At 40.0% G+C, this 17,069-nt stretch overlaps 1 protein-coding gene across 2 annotated transcripts in view; it reads right to left on the bottom strand.

The window, feature by feature from the left end:
* RhoGAP100F (Rho GTPase activating protein at 100F) overlaps positions 1-17,069 on the bottom strand; it is a 271,546-nt gene that overhangs the window by 88,400 nt on the left and 166,077 nt on the right. For both annotated transcript variants that reach the window (XM_090386878.1, XM_090386879.1), the window contains exon 4: positions 563-741. In XM_090386878.1, coding sequence (XP_090243004.1) covers positions 563-741 — 179 coding nt within the window. The remainder of the gene's footprint in view (positions 1-562; positions 742-17,069) is intronic.

Genomic DNA, 17,069 nt, shown 5'->3' with positions numbered 1-17,069 from the left:
AATACACGGAATTATATATAGATAAAAATAAAATACAAACCAGGGCAGTTTACAAATCCTCACACAGGAACAGTTTGGTATACCAAAAGCAGCATGCTCGCTGCACTTTTGCCATAACCGATCTAAAACGTTAAGATTGCCTTTTTTTACTGCCATCATTACGGCTCTTTTGACCATCTATTGACCCATAGCGGGACTTATTCTTTTGAAATAATAATTTAACCCGCCACTTTCTTTTAAATCTATCACATGTGGCAGCCAGCCAAAATCGTGCCCTATTGAACTTCAAACTCGTCAAAGTAACTTTTCACCTCGGCATATTTTACTTTTCTTCTCTGAAAGAATTTTTCTTGATACTCGTATGTATTCACTGAAAATTGTGTCGCGTTCGGAATTATCCTGAAAAATTAAAAAATCAGTATGGGTAAAGTATACTGTATATATTTTAGAATTCATCTCTTATTGTTTATGTCGAACTCAAGTAAATTATGCGTACTTTTATGATTTACAGGAATGATGAATTCAGATGACATACTTTGTAAATATTTGGATTAAAGCTTACCTGTCGAAGGGAGTCCAAGAGGCTCTCGGCACTGTGCGCTATACGAGGCAGGTGCTGTGCTTGACGAAGGCTTTTTCCGCGTCGGATTCTTTCATATATTGCTGATGTAGAGGGGGCTCGACTTAGCCATGCGCGATATTCCGCTGATGTAAACACACTTGGTGACCGGCTGTATAAGGCTGTACAATATAGCAATAAAAATATGAATTTCAAAGATAGTGACTGCGTAAAAGTGCACATTTAAATAATTACTGGAGACTGTTATTATTATAATTATTAATACTAGTATTTACTGGAATACCCATTTGATATTAATCTTTACTTCTCGTTCAGAAAAGAAGTAAATATTAATATCGAAGTAATTACAAACACCTCTCCCTCAGCTTTCTTCTCTGCTAGCTAAGGTGTCAATGGGATTAATTCGGGTAATAAAATATATTTTAATAAATGACTAAATATGGAGTTCGATATTTTTTTACATGTATGAGTATATCGTCCTTTTAAAAAATTACAATCATTGCACAGACAAAATTATGAAATTACACTTATTCTAGTTTACCCATGGCGAATATTTCGCCAAAGGTGTAACAGAACTCTTAAAATCGGTCGGAAAATTTTACTGCAAATTGTTCAATTGTTTCTTTCTTTTTTTTTTTTATTAAGGGACCAGGTCGAAAGATTTTTTAGTCTTTGAATTATTCAATTACCCGTAGAATTGACGGAATTCGAACCCTAGCCTTTTCCACACTGACTAGGAGGATGGTGATTATAACAACCTTGTCACCCAGTGAACGCAAATACATATCTGCTTTTAAAAACGGAGTCCAGAACGTTCTACCTCTGGCCCTTGGCAAACAGTATTTTGGGAAGTTTCTAGAGTCAGCCACTACAGTTCATAAGCAGCACCATCGCTCACCGCTGTCTCTCAGTCGAAACCCATCGTGGCTATATTCCGTATCTGTTCGTACAGTTAATCTGTCTTGTTTGGGTTCGATTGAGGTTATACATCCCGATGCTTACAGTGTTGTCCACACTTAGGAATAAGCCTGTTTTCTATAGCTCTGACGATTAAAGATATTTTTGAGTAGTGCAAAACGGAAACAAAAAAGATAAATCTTCAACAAGTAGCATTATTAAGACAGATAGCTTGAAAATTAGAAAATATGACTGCGTTCATCTCTCTTTGTCTTTATTTGTAAATCATGGAAAACATCTTTAGTGCATTGTCTGTTTAGGCCTTTTGTGCTACGGACAGCACGAAATAACAAATTAAGACTTCACCAGGAAACGAAACATGTGAACTTCTTTCAGTTCGACATATATCAAGTTTAATTTAATCAGTTTGTTATAATATAAATATACTTTATTGGTTCTGTGATTGCAGTTGTATTGTGAAATTGGAAAATTTAATTAAAATATAAATAAAAAATTAAGAAATATGAGTAAGCCTCCTGACTTTTTTTGTCAGGAAGTTGAACGGTTGCCCAGTGATTAAAACTTAAAATTTACAACTCAACTGAAGTTTTACTTGCCTGTCCTTTAAAGCGTCTAATAAAATTGACATAGCCGACTTAGTTTCAGCTATGCTCTGTGGAACGATGTCCCGACATATTTCAAATAGTTATTAACAAGGAGTTTATTTAAAAAAAAAAAACACGGTCCTTTTGCCCTTCAAGTTGAAGTCACTGATGCATATTTGGATGCACGTTCAATACTCTACGTACATATCCTTGATAGCAATAAGTTGAGGGATTTTGAAACTTAACCGTTGAAGAATAACGCTAAAGTCTTTACGTTATTGATTCGATAAGTGTTTAAAGTGTAGTTGTTGCGGACCCCAGGGTTCGTTAGCCGCTTTTATACATCTTGTGGTGAGGCTTGCGCCATAACGGGTCACTTGCGGGTAGTGTTTTGTATGTAAATTTGTGCTATGTTCTGCAGTTATGTTGTGTGACGGGCATTTTACCAAAAGCCCCATCCTGGTATCAGGATTAGCAAACAAAGGAAGCTCCTCAAGGACATTCCTGTCTTCTTTGAGGAAAGAGTCCAAATAACATGGACCAATTTTCACTCCATCAAACTCCATTAATAGGGAAAGATTCATCATTAACAAATATATGTGCTATGTACAATCAATAGCAAGTCCAAGTTGGCTTCAACAGTTTACCAAACAATGCAGGTCCAAAAGGATAATCCACTGGATTAGCATTTCCAAGAATCAAAAAGAAGAATCTTCAGAGGCAGTAGAAAGCCAGTAGTTCTAATTTATAACAATAACATTGTTATCATCTAATACAAGTAATCATTGTGAGAACTAGATAGAAGTAACTTTTCTGTACACCAACCCTGAAGTGCAAAGAGTCACAAGAACAACAGTCTATCTTGAGTTAACTGATCGAAGTTCATCTCTCCTTTTGAAGTCACGTGTAGCAAGTGTATTAAGAGCATTAAATGCAACCTGAGATTGAACAAGTAAAGGTTTATTTTCACTAGTGAAGTGCTCTGCAATAAGTTGAAGTTCTTGTCTATAGGCCAAATAGTAGTGACAGTCAAATAAGATATGATTCACGTTCTCTTCAGCCCCACACAGACAAAAGTGCAGTAGGAGACATCCTAGTTTAAACAGTTTGCTATCAATGCTGCCATGACCCGACAGTAGGAATGTACAGTGCAGTCCTGGAGAAAGCCAAAAAAATTCTTTCTTCCTGAACTCTCTAACTAAAGGCAAAAATTCTTTCGTTACACTACCAAGATTTGAGGTATTCCAATCTATTTGCTACTTTTCAATGTGGAACGCAGTCTTTTCCTTTCGGAAGCCAAAGAAGCACCCAAATCAAGCTGCACATCTTCCAAGGAAACGGCACGTTTTCTTCAGATGATAATTCATGTATATGTATTGAATCTCATAATGTACTGGTAGTTTTCCCAGCAGAACATGTAAAGCCACAGTAGATGTAGTCCTACATGCTCTAGACATCATCAGGAGGGCAGCACGCTGGGCCTGTAACAACTGTTTAATCACAGTAGACTTAGTAGCTCTATAACCCCAAGCACTGGCACCATAGGTAATAATAGACAAAAAGACACCATTGTAATATAGTCTGAGGGAGTTACCTCTCAGACGCCACGCCACTCCTTTCTGGTTACTAATTGTAATCTTGCTAAAATTGATTTACATTTTTTCTTTATGTACCTTACATGGGGAAAAAAACGTAAGGTGTCATCAAGATAGATGCCTAAATACTTAGTTGTGGAATTATACTTAATGACCTACCCTTGATACTTGATTAATGGAGGACGTCCCCTATCTAGCTTACCCTTCAGCAACGTCTGAGATATTTTAGACGTTGAGACCTGGAGTTTGTGTATTTCAGACCAAGTGGAAAGTTCCTGCAGTACGTGATTCGCCATAACCTCCAAAGATGTCCTTGAGTTTCCCTGCACAAGAATGGTAAGGTCATCGGAATATGCAGTCATGGTGATTGCTTCAAATCTTATGCTAAGCCAAGAGTCAAATACGAGATTCCAACACAGGGGCCCCAATATTAACCCCTGTGGATAACCTCGTGAAACATTCCTGGAGACTTGTACAGATCCACTCTTGACGTTTATGTAACGATCTGAGAAATAGCTTGACAAAAGACTCTAGATACGTCGGCCTCTCCAGGGCACTTTGCCACCAAAGGGTGTCAAAGGCCCCTTTGAAGTCCACAAAGAGGCCAAGCAAATATTTAGTTGTAGTCTCCGCCTGTAATGCTAGAAGAGAAGCAATTGCATCCTCCGTATCTTTCCACGTGTAAATCCATATTGCACGGGAGACGGAAGTCTTTTATTAGTGAATAAAAGTGTTTTGATTGCTTTTATAAGCAATCAAAACACGTCCAGCAATAACCTTCTCAAGTGCCTTGCCCAAAACAGGAAGCAAAGCAATAGGCCAGTAAGAAGACGGATCAGACTCGGGCTTCTCTAGTTTTTTTTAGTTAGTAGTAGTAGTAGTAGCAGTAGTGGCATGCGATGTAAGAAAACAAGTGTATGAGCTTATGCAGCATCAACCAAAAAAAAAAAAAAATTTCACATAACCATTCCCTCTAAATATTTGTCCAGTTCCTCGTTAAATTTATTTAACATCAACTTCCACAACGACAGATGGAAGTTTGTTCCAGCAATTAACCACCCACTGGCTAAAGGCAAATTTCCGCACATCTATTCTACAACTGTTTAATCACAGATCTTAGCAATCTTCCATGCATTAGGAAAAACGCCCTGAAAAAGACAACAGTTAAACAAAGCAAGGATAACAACAGGAACAATCTTCCAAAACCATTTAATCACATCAACCCCCAAACCCTCATTACCCGGGCATTTTCCAAAGCGCATTGATTTGATAGCAGAGTCAATTTTCTCTATTGAGAAAGGGGGTTCATTAGGAGAACCGGTATAGGCAGAGTTTTTCATTTTGATTTCTGCTTGCGTGGGATGAACACAATGTTCATTATCCTGATGGATAATGACATCAAGAATTCTGTTAATAGTGGGTGCCCAAAACAAAGTATCCTGATCATCTGCCGCTCTGACCCAAGCAAATACCTCACCAGGTGGAATCTTATTGTTCAACAGCTTATAAATAAGTCCCCAGTGAACAGCATTTCCCTGAGTACTCACCAAGTTTTCACAAGAGGCTTTCTTCTCTTTAGAAATCTCCTGATGATATTTCCTTCTTGCCTGTTTATACAGTACTTATTTTATAATACAATTATCTCTAGGGAAAACGAGATCTATCTCTTTTCGCTCTTTGATACTCTCGCCTTGCTTGCCTGGTCGATGATTTTAACTGAGATAGACAGGGGACCACCAAGGTATGTGATAAGGTTTCTTTTTTCTATAAGGCATTGACATTTTACAAACTGTTAGGATTTTTGTTTCTACAAAATATAACTGATCATCGACAGGTAGAGTTCAGCTGTTTCTGTGTAAGGTAGCCATCAAAGATCTGCAATTTTGCATTTTCGTATAAAATCTATGGACATCTGTAGAATCCAATCTTGATCGCATGATATCACCTCTAAGATGAAATGTTATAACATTGTGGTCACTAGTCGACCAGCTTGTATGCAAATTCCAATTGCTGAGTCTAGGAGTAACACTTTCAGTTGCCAGAGTGACATCAATATATGAGTGACCTAATGGTGTCACACAAGTTGGAGGATGACCTGATGTGTTCAATATAGTTAATCGATGAGACAGAATAATATCTTCTAGCAATTCATTTTTTCATTTTTATGAGCACTATTCCAGAGAGTAGATTCAGCATTAGCATCCACCATTATGATAACGTGTTTGTCTTTAAGTGATCGCAAAGTTGTGGCAAGATAATCCACAAAAGGCTGTATAGAATCCCCATATTGAGAAAACCGACAGTACAGGGAAACTACATATACAGGGTGTTTCAAAAATGATGGTCAATAATTTAATGGTGAAAAGTACAAAAAAAAAAAAAAAAATCAAATTATTATATTAGGGTTACCCGTAAATGATTACATTAACCTGTATTCGTGTCTGTAAATTGCGTGTGTTCTCTCGTCGATTTGCTTGTTTTGCTGGACGAAAAAACCCCAGTTTCTGGGGAGAAAAAACTTACTGTCCACGCCTGAGACCGACTAACCCAGCCACGGAGTGAAAAAATCCCACTAAAATGCCTCGCGTTATTGACTGGATTTGAACCCAGGCCTTTTCCACCCGGTGTAGGGAGGACGGTGACGATACCACTGTGCTACCCGCGCAGAGAGGTGAAAAGTACAGGTATATTCAGGGATATTCATGTGTAGTTGTGGCGGATCCCAGGGTTTCCCCCCATAAGCCGCTATTGTACTTCTTGTGTTGAAGCTTATGCCAAAACCAGCCAATTGTATGTAGTGTTGGACGTGTAAGTGTTATGATGTGTTCTGTTGTTGTGTTATCGGCCGGTGCCTGGCTCTTAGCAGGTAACAAGCAGTAACACCTGGTCACTACGTCTCACCCCCCATCCCCGCCACGTGGAGGCGGCCAGGATCAATTATCTCCTGCTGGGCAAGCCCAGGGCATAACACCTGAGAGGGCCCGAAAAAGAGAATGAAGTGGAAAAAGAGGAATACAGAGGGAGAAGTTTGGGATCTGGGGAGGTAAATGGACAGAATAGAGGAGAATCAACAGAGGGACTCTCCAATAGTTAGAAGTGAGAAGAAGTAAAGCAAGAATAAAGTAGGAAGAAGTGGAGAAGTGGACTAACTTCTCTAACCATGGAGACCTATCTCATGGAAAATCCCATCCTAGGAACTAGGATCAACAAAACAACTTAATTTAAGTTGTGAAAAGTACAAACTAAAATAAGCAAAAAAAGTCCCAGTGAACATCGGGCCGGAAATGAACCGTTTTCGAGATAATGCACATTTTCTGTTAAGATCCGCCACTCATTATGACAGCATTAGTTTAGCAAAAAGCTGTGAATTCTTTGCTAAGGGTGGTTTTATTAAACATAAGATAATATATTTTTAATTTTTGTTATAAACACCACAGGATTTTACACATGTTACAAAAGGTGTTCAAAATGCTGTCCTGGCATCCGTACGCAGCTTTGTAGTCTTCTCTGCATTGAGTTACAAATCCTCTCAGGCATTCCTGGGTCATTTCTGATTTGCTGAAAGGTTCCAACCCGACGCTGCATTCCTCAACTGTTTTAATGTCAGATGTGTACACCAAGCTTTTTTCATGACCCCAGATACAAAAATACATAGGATTTAACTACTCTTCGTTGCTGTAACCTCTTCCCATGTTGACTATCCTTTGACAAGTACTTGTATGCCTGCTACGTCTTAGAGCATTGAGAGAGGAGAAAGGGAGAGAATGAGTATAACGTAACCTAAACAAACAAGTCAGTGCTGGATTCCAACTCTGTACAGTTCACCTTGTCAGTGGTGGATCCCAACTCTGTACAGTTCACCTTGTCAGTGGTGGATCCCAACTCTGTACAGTTTCACCTTGTCAGTGGTGGATTCCAACTCTGTACAGTTCACCTTGTCAGTGGTGGATCCCAACTAGAAATGTGCAATATTTCGAAAACGATTCACTTAAGGACCCGTGTTTACTAGGCTTTTTTTGCATATTGCAGTCTGTGCAGTTCACCTTTAAATTATTGACCATCACTTTTGAAACACCCTGTATCTGGTCGAACCAGCACTCCAAACAAACACACACAGTATGTGTAGTACAAAGACTAGAAATTTTTGTAACCGTTAAGGTTGGGTCCAGAATGGCATTTGTAGCCCAGATTCTACATTAAGCATTTCCTTCAGTTCGAACTGCAGTGCAATTAGACTGGGTAATGCGATAACCGATGGGAAGCCCCTTAACAAGCCTCTTATAAGAATAAGGGTCCTATAGAGCAAGGACTTGGATTGATTGCTCATGAGTGATCTTAGTCAGATCATTTGTTATTGCTTTACCCCGCTGACAATTTAATTGTAAAAATTTAAGACTTAAAATTTGTATATACTTCCTGAATCATTACTTTTAGGTGTTCTGTAATCCATAAAAGGTCTTGGAACGAATCGCTTCAATGGCTTTTAGATATTCTTGGCATTTTGGGTCCTTAAAATAATGTGCACAATTTTTTTTTCTTTTCCTACAATTTGGACACTCGAACGGTTTATCTTTGTTCGGGCAATGAGCAAGATTATGCTCTGCATTTCCAAAATGCCCACATATTTCTCATTCTTGAGTATATAGTCTTGCCTAATTAGCATATCCCAGGCATTTAAAACACTTGGGAATAATTGTGTAGTCACTTAACTGTATGAGATGTCCATCCCAAATAAATCCTATGTTCTGTTAGAAAGATCTTACGGATTGCACCTGTAACTTCAAGAATCCATTTCACACTGGACTTGTTAGGTTTATCTGCTTTGAGAATCGTGGTTTAACCTGATCACCATTCTCCTCAAGTGTAAACCACGGTCGGTCCTTCAAATTATTTTGGTAGATATCCTAGTATTTCATCAATCTTGACATCTTTAAGAATATCGTATATCACCACAGTTGGGCGCAATTTCGTGAGCGTTTCAGGCTTAAGCCCACATTCTTGTAATCTATTACAGTTTTTAATCTTTTCCAAATCTTGAGATGTTGCCATCTCAATCAGAACTCCATTTGCCCGAATTTTACGCATGTAAAATTCGGGCAATTGGACGGGGAATTCTTGTGTGTGGACAGTAAGGTTTTGCTTGACGAAAAACAGGCACGTCGGCCAGACAACAACACATGCAATTTATGAACATATTACACATGGGCAGATGAGATGCTTATTTTCATTACTTTACCAACAACAAACACCACCAACACCAAGTCCGCACCCAAGAAGACGCTGCTCCCTACACCACATCTTGTGGTTCTTAAACCAACCACTACTGACACTTAAAACTATCGAGGAGGTCAAGAAAGTCATCGAATCTCTGACGCAAGAATTCAAAACACTGGGGTAATAATCGAGACGGAAACAAAAGACGATGCCAACTTGATCAAAAATAATGCCAAGATCGGACTGCTGAGCTGCAGAGAGGAAAAGGCTCCTCAATTGTTATATTCGGCATACACCCGGACCTGACCTCCACTTCCATTTGCGAGGAGATATACACACGAAACCTCCAACAATACCTACCAGACAGAGACCATGCAAGCCTACTGGTACATAAACACCACAACCAAGAGCGGGAATGGCAGTTCAATAAACTGGGTGGTTGGACTGGCCCCCGAGGCATAGAGGATGATAATAAAACAAGAGAGAATATATATAAACTGGAGCTCCCACCGCTTCAGGGAACACATTGCGGTCACAAAGTTCTTTCCGGTGTTGCCGATTCAGCCACACCACCCACACGTGCGTCCAGCAGGAGCCAACTTGCGGTCACTGTGTTGAGAAGGGGCACAATTATGCAAACTGTCCAAATAAACAAAACGACCCAGCCTGCACAAACTACAAGTGGCTAAAACTCCCCCCCCCCACACACACTCGATCAGAGACGACAAATGCCCGGTATATATAAAAGCAAGAATCGCCCAACAATTAAGAATTAACTATGGGAACTCTGCCTAAAAGTTACAGCAACAGTGCATTAAATTCCTACCAAGTTAATGCACAACGAGCAATCGCTATAACGGGAGAGATAAGGCAAAGGACCGAAGAAGAAAATCTAGACATTCTCCTGCTACAGGAACTTTATACCTGTGCAGGCGCTGTCCGAGGATACCCACTCAGCTATAAAATTGTCCAAATGGATGGAGCAACCCCATGGGCTGTAGTACAAAAATGGGTTGTTGTACGAAACCCAAACATAACTGTCACCAGGATCTCACACCTGTGCCACGAGTGGGCATCCTGTGCACACATCATTACTTCTCTAGGGCAACTCTACGTCATTTTCCTGTACTGTCGTCCAGAAGCAGATATCCTCCCGTACATTCAATATCTAAATAAAGTGCAAACTGAATTAACAGGAGCCAAGATCCTCGTATCCGCCGACTTAAACTGCCGCTCAACTCTGTGGCACAGTGACACCCCCATAGCGTAGAGGCTCCAGAAATGGGCAACACATTAGCATTAGCAGAAGCACACGATGCAAGAAAGCAAACTTATGCAGCATCAGCCAAAAAAAAAAACCCGCTCCCATTTCACCTCTCCGTTCGTTCCAAAGACCTGTCCAGCTCAGCCTTAAATTTATTTAGGCTATCAACTTCCACAGCAAAAGATGAAAGTCTATTCCACCAATCAACTACCCGCTGGCTAAAGGCAAACTTCCGCAAATCTATCCTACAACTGTATTTCCTCAATTTGAATTTATGCCCTCTCAGGTGATTATTCTGAGCAAGAAGAAGAATCCCATCATCATTGAGCATGTTCCAACCATTCAAGGCTTTATACACCTCAATCAGATCACCTTGCAGGTGCCTAGTCTCCAGACTCTGTAATCTACAAAACTTAAGCCTTTCTTCGTAAGAGCGATCCTTCGTTCCATTCACTAATCTTGTAGCCCTTCTCTGTACTCGTTCCAACAGCTCTACATCCTTCTTAAAATGAGGTTACCAGACCTATACATAGTACTCTAGGAGTGATCCGACCATTGCCTTGTAAAACGGGATAATCACCTCCCTGTCCCTGCTAGCATAATTCTTATATGTATTGAAAAGACTCCATGACCTGCTCTGGCAGCCCATCTGCACTACTCAGAGAATTTCATATTTGACTGCACAATTACCCGCAGGTATTTTTCACTTTCCCCTTCCGTGAGTGTAGTACCACACAGTTGGTACGTTTCTCTTCGGTTATTGCTACTCATATGCAGCACTTTGCATTTGTCAATGTTAAACTTCAGTTGCCACTTTTCAGCACATTTGTCCAATTTATCTAGTTTCAGTTGGAATAGCATACTGTCTTTACTGTCGTTAACAACCCTACCAACCTTTGTATCATCTGAAAACGTGGGCATTAAACCTGATATACCTTCATCAATATCATTGATAAATATACAAAACAACAATGGGCCCAACACCGAACCCCGGGAAACTCCACTAATAATATTTGTCAATGAAGAGCAGTGTCAATTGATTACCACTCTCTGTCTTCTTCCACTCGACTGTCCCTTTATCCATAGCAGCAATTTGCCTCCAATGCCACACTGCTCCAATTTTGCAGCAGTCTTCCATGTGCAATAGTATCAAAAGCCTTTTAAAATTCAAATATATGATATCAAAGTTATTCCCTGCATCCAGTTCCTTTGTGACCACATCATAGTATCCAATCCTAGTTAGCAAACCTTGCTAGTGTATGTGACCAACCCAGAAATTCCAGTCAAGACAGGACAAGACTTCCCCTTAACAAAACCATGCTGTGTCCGAGCTATAACTGAAGTCTTGTCTAGAAGATCTGCAGTGCTTCTTTAACCAGTACCTCCATTAATTTCCCTGGAACAGTAGTTAAACTAACAGGTCTATAATTACTTGTGTCGCCCTTTGTCCTTCTTTGTGAATTGGTGTCACGTTTGCACATCTCCAGTCCATGGGTACATCCCCTGAGTCAAAGGAAGCTCTGATAATTATGGCTAAGGGTTTGCTTACTTCCTTTGCTGCCTCATTTAATATAACTGGATAGATCCCATCCACCCCGGGTGCCTTTTTTATGTTTATATTCAACAATTTCTCATCCACTTTCCTCTCAGTTATTACAAAATAATCTAGCTCACTGCCAGAGTTTAATTCACCTCTGGCATACCCCTCTCTGAATAACTCCTGATGTGTGAATATAGATGCAAAATACTCATTTAGTTTGCTAGCCACCTGAGCAGGATCATCAATAGTTGAACCATCAATATCCAGTGGACCACTCTGATTCATCCCTTTCTTTCTAGAGTTTACATAAGTAAAGAACTCTTTGTTGTTTTTGTTTCCATCCTTTGCCAAAGATTTCTCGTAATCTGCCTTTGCCTGCCTAATCTCCTTTGTGACTTGGTTACAGACCAGCTTATATCTATTATAGGCTTCCATGTCACCCATTAATTTATATGTGTTTCATGCATTTTTCTTCTCTGCCACATGTCTCATTAGTTCATCTGACATCCATTTATGCCTAAACCTTGAACAATATTTCTTAGTTGGTATGTAAAGCCTAGTAGCTTCCAAGATTAATTTTTTGAATGCCTCCCATTTTGAATTTGCTGTTGGTAACATCATCAGTTGGTCAACCATATAGAATTTAAATACTGTCTCAGACCATCGTACTCGCCTTTATGAAAGAAAAAACCTTTCACTTTACCCCTGATGGTAGTTACCTCTTTGAGTAAATCCCACTTCAGCACACTGTGATCACTGCCACCTAGTGGTTCCTTTATCTGCAGATTTTTATTGCATGAAGAATTACTGATAATCAGATCAAGAGTATTACTCCATCTAGTTGGCTTCCAAACATGCTGATGAAGAAAACAATCATCCAATAAATTCACAAAAGCCTTGCTAGTGTGTGAGTGACCAACCCACAAATTCCAGTCAATATCTGGGAAATTAAATCCCCCATTATAAGACTCTCTGATTTACTGGCCCACTCTATTTCCCTGTACAGTTTTTTTTATTATACTCATCAGAGTTATTAGGCCAATAACATACTCCTTCTCTCAATTTTGATATCCTAGTGCTTATGTCACACCAAACTGATTCGTGTAACTAGGTGTGTAACTAAAAGTTACACACCTGGAGTTTCTTTGACAGTAGCAGCAGAGCAGACGAGTCTCGCCACGAGATCCATTTATCCGTCTCCACAGGCGATTCATACACGATAGGTTTGAGAGCCCCCCCCCCCCCAAGAAAGAAATCAAGGTTCGAGAAATCAGGTGAGCGTGGGGGCCAGGCAACGGGTCACCACGGCCAATCCATCGACGCCGAAAACGCCTGTTCAAATGGTCACGAACACACCTTCCATAATGGGCAAGCGCCCCGTCATGTTGAAACCAAATGTTGCGTCTCACATTTGCTGGAACATCGTCGAGTAACCCTGGTAGAACTTGTTCAAGAAAGATCCGATATTTAGCGGAGTTCATGCGGGATGGTAACAGGTATGGGCCGACTAAGCAGTCACCGACCATACCTGCCCACACATTTATTGTGTGGGCAGGTATGGGCAGAAACGATGTTGTTGTTTGTTTGTTTTTTTGTTTTTTTTAATTTTATTTATTTTTTTTTCTTTATTTTATTTATTTATTTATTATTATTTTTTATTATTATTATTTTTTTTTCAATTGGTCTCCGTTCAGGAAGCTCAGGCGACCCTGATGGAGACCTGCCAGAGAATAATGGGCAGCCTGGCTACCTCCTAGTGGTGTGTATGGGCAACGTGGGGTTCCATCTGGGGTCCTGCGGCCAAATGTCACGACACACAACAGAACCCAACACAATACTACACATTCAACACACTACACTTTTTCTGGCATTTACAGTGTTCTGTATTTCTTCACAGTGTACATATGGCGCAGATGTGGGAAACCACAGGTGGCTCCCGACCCTAACACTATGCACACTATGCACACTATGTGCCGCATGAGGGCGCACACCGTGTGGGTTGTCGTGAGCCCACACATGAGCATTGTGCTGATTAAATAAGTCGTCCCGAGTGAAATAAGCCTCATCCGTGAACAAAACATAGGCTGGAAAATTCAAGTCTTGAAGATTTTCTTGGAGAAACCACTGCGCAAAAGGCACACGTGCAGGATGATCTTGGGGGAGCAGTAACTGAACCCTTTGGAGATGTAACGAGACACTCCTAAGGCAGAGGCAACGGCACGTGTGCTGGTAGTAGGATTATTCTGGACGGCATTCAACACACTTTATTCCATGGCGGGAGTTCGCGTCGAACGTGGTCTGCCCGCACTACTCCTGTTACCTGTAAATGACACATAATCGCACAAATTTTGATGCACACGCGCAAACAAACGGTGGTCCGGTACATGTCTGTCTGGGAAGCGTTCTCCATAAATTCGTTGACCGGCTCGTCCATTGCTCTCTGTTAATCCATACACTAGGTGCATGTCTGCCAGCTCACAGTTCGTATATCGATGCCTGCTCTTCTTGCGGCGACTACTGCTTGAATGAGTAAACCAGGAATTTTCCCTCTCGCGAACTGATGAACAGCGCCGTGTACCGACTTACGGTGACGGTTCCGGTTATGGTTTCCTATGCGATTCACATTCCTTTAGATGTTACCTACCTCCTCTAAACGTTCGTACCAATATTTTTGAGACACCCTGTATATCATAAATACGACATCATGTTCCTTCCTAGTTACTTGTTAACACTTCATGTAAACAACATCATGTCCGATTGAATTGTAACCACTAAGTCATTTTCGTCCTGAACCGCTTTTTAATCGTTCCCCAACTTGTATCTTCTGGATTTCTGTTACTTACGTGCAAAGACCTTACATTTAAAAGTACTAAATTTTAGTTTTTATTTTTCAGACTATTTGCACACCCGCTCTAAGTCAGTTTTAAAAAACTGGCCTGGTTTTTTTTTTTTTTTTTTTTTTTTATGTGAACCCCAAACACGAGAGGTATTAGAACCTACAGTACTTAATACCGTGCTTGGGTTGGAGGTTGATAAGACGAAAGAAGATATTTGTTGATATTGGACTTGAACTTCTGTAGATTCTAATTTTCAGGAAATACGTGTGAAGGAAGGTTGTTCCAGAAAACGGCAGTTGAATGAATAAATGAGGAAGATGAAAAGTTGGTTCTGTGGGTTTGAAGTTGGACAGTAAATGGATGTTGGCTGGTGGCGGCACGTGTTCGGACTGTTTTGAAAGAGAGAGCGGGAATTATAGAAGCCAATTCAGAACAACAGTGCCCTTGGAAGTATCTGCAGAAGAAGCATGCAGCAGAAACAGTGCGTCTATGAGAAAGCGAGTGGAGAGACTCTGCTAGAGATGAATCATTAATTAACCTAACTGCCCTCTTCTGAATGGAATCAAGAAGCCTGAAAGAGGTTTTGGGGGCACCACCCCAGATGTGGGAACAATATTCCATGGTAGGGCGGATTTGCGATTTATACAGAGTGAGCAGCTGCTTGGAAGAAAAGTAACGCCGAGAGCGAAAGAGAAAATCAAGTTTTTTAGATGCAGAGGAAGAAATCCAGAGGAAGAAAATTTTTTTTTTTTTTTTTTTATTACTGTATATCTTGTATATTATTGTATATTTAATCCTGTAAATATCTCGGGTCGAGCACGCATGTACTCTTGTTTATTGTACATTGTGTTCCTCGCACCTTAGTGTGTAAATATTCACACCCTTCTGGCACAGAGCCGTCCCAGGGTGACCCAAGGTTTCTTGGGAAATAAACTGATTTAATAAATAAAAATAAATAAATAAATATTTGTAATGTGCTTGTGGCAAGAGAGATTAGAAGTCAGGGTAATCCCCAAAAGAGATATATCATTTTGCCTAGAAATCGGAGTGTCACTAAAGGTAAGCATAGGAGCAGAAGAATCCTTTTTGCGAGATATAAGACAAGACTGAGTTTTGGAAGGGTTGAAATCAACTAAGTTGTCTTTGCCCCACTGGAGAATTACCTGAAGATCGGCATTTAAGGAATTGGCAGCAGATTTTCGAGAACTTGAAGCTGATTGAGCAGGACAAGGTTTCTCAAAATGGAAAGTTGAATGCAATGTGCTATCGTCGGCAAAACTATGGATAGGATTTCCAGTCAATGGAAGAAGGTCATTGATATACAAGAGGAAAAGAGTGGGGGAAAGAACTAACCTTGGGGGACACCGGCATTAGTGGAGAAGTTAGAAGACAGAGAGCCATCTACCATCACCCTCAGTGAGCGATCAGAGAGAAAACTGGATAACCAATTACTAAAAACAGTTGGCAAACCATAAGATGGAAGCTTGTTTAGAAGACCTTTATGCCAAACACGATCAAAAGCCTTTGAGATGTCAAGAGCAACTACTTGTGTTTCACCGAACCTTTCCATTGAATTAGTCCATAAATGGGTAACATAAGCCAGAATATCACCAGTCGATAGACACTGACGGAATCCATACTGGCGATCGTTGATCCGATGGAAGGTTTCTAGGTTTTGGTCGTTAACCATCCTTCCCACCTTTTGACAACTTTTCCAGCACTCCCTCATCAATGCTATTAAAGAAGATTAGAAACAGAAGTGATAAGATAATAAAAAGAAAAAAAAAATAGTTTTCTATATAGACAAATTAAAGTTTGCATCATTGTGCTTTTTACAGTGGTGACGTATCGGTTCATCATCATCATCAGCCATTTTCAATCCACTGCAGGATGAAGACCTCTCTAGCAACTTTCCAGTTCCTTCTATTTGTTTTAGTTTAGTTTTAGTTTCTGTTTGTTCCTTCCAGTTGCTTAAACACGTTGTTTTTACCCGGTGGTATGTGATACACAATGTACAGTAATAATACAAGTAGTACTCACAAGGAGAGTTCAATTGTAATTTTCGCCCATCTCCACCTGCGTCATTGCAGTGGTTCTCCTAACTCTCAGAATTAATACAGTAGTTTCCCTAAACCTTTAAGGAGCCTTCAATGGCACTAGCAAAATCCCTTGCATGTCCTCCGTTCAAATGAATTCCATCACTGTGGGATAATTAATGGTTTCACCCTTAAACATCGACAGGATAGAGAGTATGCATTAAACTAGCAGATTAATTACAAATATTTACAGATTTATAAAATTATTCACGAAATGTAACTCTTGAATGGCTTGTTACAAAATAAATTTAAGTTAGCACAGTATAAGTATGTCAGAGTTATTTTAAACCAATATATAACACTTAAATTAGGCAAATAGCAGTTTGTGCAAGTAATTAATCACATGTGATAATGCCCTGAGGAAAACAGTAGTTCTAGGTTTCAATGAGTGCATACATTTCAGCCAGAGTTTGGTTTCTATATGCTTTGTCTGCGCAAAGC

Source organism: Mastigoproctus giganteus, chromosome 12 (assembly GCF_048544385.1).
Source record: "Mastigoproctus giganteus isolate SK-2022 chromosome 12, ASM4854438v1, whole genome shotgun sequence".
NCBI lineage: Eukaryota > Metazoa > Arthropoda > Arachnida > Uropygi > Thelyphonidae > Mastigoproctus > Mastigoproctus giganteus.
The sequence above is the reverse complement of the archived record's forward strand: the minus strand, read 5'-3'. Positions and strand labels throughout refer to the sequence as shown.